General features: G+C 37.5%; 1 protein-coding gene across 1 annotated transcript; it reads left to right on the forward strand.

The window, feature by feature from the left end:
• On the forward strand, positions 1-1170 carry LOC132273326 (uncharacterized). Its single transcript, XM_059774305.1, has one exon. The coding sequence runs from the start codon at positions 1-3 to the stop codon at positions 1168-1170; it is 1170 nt and encodes a 389-aa protein (XP_059630288.1).
• The last annotated feature ends 2936 nt before the right edge of the window (positions 1171-4106 follow it).

Raw genomic sequence — 4106 nt, forward strand, 5'->3', positions numbered from 1 at the left:
ATGATTCATTTATACTGTAAAACACTAGTTCGTTTTAGATGCTCTTCTGTTTTGGATTCAAAAATCCATAAATTGTATGCCCTTCAAACCCATCCACTGTCTTCATCTCTCAAATCCATCTCAACTTCCACAAATCAACACTCATTTACAGTCAATTACCTCCTTAATTCATGTGGGTTAAGTCCAGAAACTGCTATTTCAGCTTCAAAATACATCAATCTCAAAACCCTAGACAATCCAGATTCAGTTCTTAACTTCTTTAAGAACCATGATTTCAGCAAAACCCAGATCTCAGCTGTCATCAGACTACGCCCAAAACTTCTCTTATCGGATCCCATGAAGGCCCTTCTACCCAAATTCGACTTCTTTTACTCCATTGGCATTTCCAGCACTGAGCTCGCGAAGATAGTATCTACTGACCCTAGTATGTTGCTACACAGCTTGGAGAACCAAATCATACCATCTGTCAATTTGTTGAAAAATTTACTTAATTCAGAGGATAAGTTTATCGTGGCCTTTAAACGATTTCCTCAGATTGTAGTGCGTGATCTCAATGCTGTTACATTTCCCAACATTGAAATTTTGAGACAACAGGGCGTGTCGGAGTCAAATATTTTGTACTTACTTACATATCAGCCTAGGTCATTGGCGATAAAGCATGATGGATTCAATGAGTTAGTGGAGGATGTTAAGAAAATGGGTTTCAACCCTTCAAGCTTCAAGTTTATCTGGGCTATTCATGCATTGAGGTCAATGAGCAAATCAACATGGAAAAGGAAGATGGAGGTTTATGAGAAGTGGGGTTGGTCTGAGGAAGAAACAATGAGCGCATTTAGAAGAAGACCAGGGTGTATGATGGTATCCGAGGAGATGATAATGGCAAAGCTGAATTTTTATGTCAAAACAATGGGTTGGGAGTCTTCCTCAATTGCCCATCATTCAGAACTAATGACAATAAGCTTGGGTAAGAAGATAATTCCCAGGTGTTCAGTACTTCAAGTTTTGTTGTCCAAAGGTCTGATTAAGAAGCCCAATAGCGAATTGACATTGTTGAAGCCCAAAGAGAGTTTGTTTCTCAAGAAGTTTGTGAACTGTTATGAGGAAGCTTCCCAGTTGTTGAAACTATATCGAGAAAAATTGGAGCTTTCAAAATTACACGGTCATGATTAGTGATTATGAAGGTAAGAGTGAAACATATCAGTTGTAGATTGTCTACTTCGTAACTGAAGTGACTTACACAACCCCTGTACTTGCGCTCATTTCCATCCTCTTCTGTCACACCACCACCTTTTCGAATTAAGTTTTTATGAACAGTATTTTTCTTTTTAGAATTTTTATGATTGTACAAAATGCTTTGAGATGTTGTGTAGCATTAATATGTCTTTAATTAATCATGCACGCATTTAGCTGAATAATTTACTGGTTTTTGTGCAACTCTGACTTTGCAAGATCTTCCTCCTAATCTTTAATTTGAAGCATATAGATAAACTAAATTCCAGTATGTTACTGGAAGATTGCTAATTTAATTCAGTTCTACTTCAATATAGCATTTTATAACAATTCCTTAAGCAGTTGCTGTGGGATTTCATAATGGAGTGAACATGCTTAGCTGTTCTACTCCCGAGACACGAGCTTTCATAGGATTTGTATTGCATTGCATTCATTCTTTCTTTGATATGGTTAAATGTTTACATACATATTATATTTATGGTGATGAAACTTTATCTGAAGACAACTTAATTACTAATACTAATTTTCTTTCTAGTGTGTGTGTTAATCTATTATTCTAGAAATATAAAGTTCAATAGATTCTAGTTGTCTGAGTAATCACATAACAAATCACATTTGTTTATAATTTAAGCTCTTTTATTCATTATATGACATCATCAATAGAGCATGAAAATTTAAGCTCTTTTTATAAAAATTTCGGTGTTGGGAGGTGGTGGAGCTGTGTTTTGGGATTCATCTGGGTCCATTCTTCAAGCAATGATTTTCAAACCGTTTCCATCATCTTCGGTGCTATTAGCGGAGACTTTCTGCTTTAGAAACGCAGTGTATTGGGCTCGGTTATTCAATTTTCAGGTTGTACGCATGTTTTGAATCGGATGCCAAACACGTGGTGGATGCTTTGGTTGGGGCAAATGCTGGTAAAATTGAGATTTCTTCTCTGCTATATGATATCAATATAGAATTAAGAAAACTTTCACGAGTCTCATGTTCAACAAAATGATAATCGGATAACTTATGCTGTGGCAAGCGTGTCGAGAGGTGATATGGATTTGGATATGGTGCTGTCTTCACTCCCTTCTTCCATCTATCAGTTGCTCAAGCGGGATGGTGCTGTCATCTTTTTAGCATGTACCTTATGTAGGATTAGCTGGAGCTCCTGCACTTGGCTCATAACAATCTTAGAGTCCACCATTTTAAAGTCTTGAAATCGTCCGACCACGAATTTCTTCAAACCAGCATCCTCTATTTTATATTTCTTGTCTAGTGACTCCCATAGCTCTTTAGCAGTATTGATCGGACTATACACATTATATAACGTGCTGTAAAATCCATTGAGGATGTAGTTCTTGCATAGGAAATCTCTTTGCTTCCATGCATCAACAGCTCATACTTTTGTAATGTCAGTCTCACCTGGCCTCTTGTAGCATTCAAGCAATCTTAGTTAGGAACTTGCTCAAATTTAGAGTTATAAGGTAGAACATCATTTTTTGTTACCACCATTTGAACTCCGCCTCATTAAACTTTTCGGGCTTTTCCTCATGACTGACAGGAACATTAGGTGTAGTTGTACTCATACTTGCCATTTGTCTAAATATATGAAATATACAAACCACAATTCAATTTACAAAAATATAATATACCAATTGTTTACTACATTATTTTTTGGCCCAATGGAAAGGCGACATGTGGCGAGTTCCAATGAGCTTGCCACATTAGATTGATGCTTTAAAATGTCCAAAAGAGGAAGCGTGATGTGGAATTGCTGAAGTTCGATCTTGTGTCATCCACCAATAGGGAGGAAGTATGTGGCGAGTTCCAATGGAACTTACCACACTGGATTGCAATTCTTATAAATTATTATTGAAAGCTATACAGTATTACAAATGGATCAGTATAGTTTTGCTATGCTATATGGGTTATTTTCTATTTTTGTTAAAAGGAAAGAGGCAAGTCCAATTAGGACTTGCCATCTTTAAGAAGTAAGGGCCCATATTTTCCTATATGAAATGAATTGTACCATATATGTCGAGTTTCACTGAGCTTACCATAATCCTGACCATAACATTTTAATTCTGTTAAAGAGTTATTATCATGGTTTCAATAAATAGAGACTTACCTGAGGTGTAAGGCCAAAATCACCAAAGAAGGAGAACATGGGGTTGATTTTCTCCTTGTTTTTAGGAGAATTCAACGACTGTTTAGCCAAGTCAAAGTAATATTGCAAAAAAAGGAAGGAAGCGCGGGAACTTAATTTGTTGTTATAAATATATTTAACCCACGATGCAGTAACCACTAAGAAAAAGGAGTCCATGGCGCTAGGTGTTCTAAATTTAGATGAGGTAAGGCTGAAAGGAAGTGGGCTTTAACCACGACCCATGATGTCAAATCAATAGGAGAATGAAAGTTAACCACGACGTTGTGAAGGTCAACCTAAAATGAAGGAGGCATGGTCCATGGAAGGAAAGGGTGTGGGATGATTTTTATCAACAGCCGAACCTTTCCTTCAGAAGGGCCGAACCTTTCCTTCAGAACGGCCGAACCTTTCTTTCAGAAGGGCCGAACCTTTGGTTTATAACGGCTAAACCTTTCCTTCAGAACGGCCGAACCTTTCCTTCAGAAGGGCCAAACCTTTGGTTCAGAACGGCCAAACCTTTGGTTCAGAAGGGCCGAACCTTCGGTTCAAAATGGCCGAACCTTTCCTTCAGAATGGCCGATTGCGTCTTAGAGCATTTTGGACAATGGATTGACTCGTCTAACAGTTATGGACATAGGAAATGGATGGTATGACTTAGTTGACCTCGGGTTCGGGTAACGACCAGGTTAATGATTCGAACCCATATATATATATATATATATATATATATGTCAGTTATAGT

The sequence above is a fragment of the Cornus florida genome, unplaced genomic scaffold (genome assembly GCF_030987335.1).
Source record: "Cornus florida cultivar Cherokee Brave unplaced genomic scaffold, ASM3098733v1 CherokeeBrave_3.0.0_Hap2_Chr01, whole genome shotgun sequence".
Taxonomy (NCBI): Eukaryota; Viridiplantae; Streptophyta; class Magnoliopsida; order Cornales; family Cornaceae; genus Cornus; species Cornus florida.

What these genes read in the sequence shown, in the direction of transcription:
- LOC132273326 (XM_059774305.1), top strand. Translation starts at nt 1, where the DNA reads ATGATTCATTTATACTGTAAAACACTAGTTCGTTTTAGATGCTCTTCT.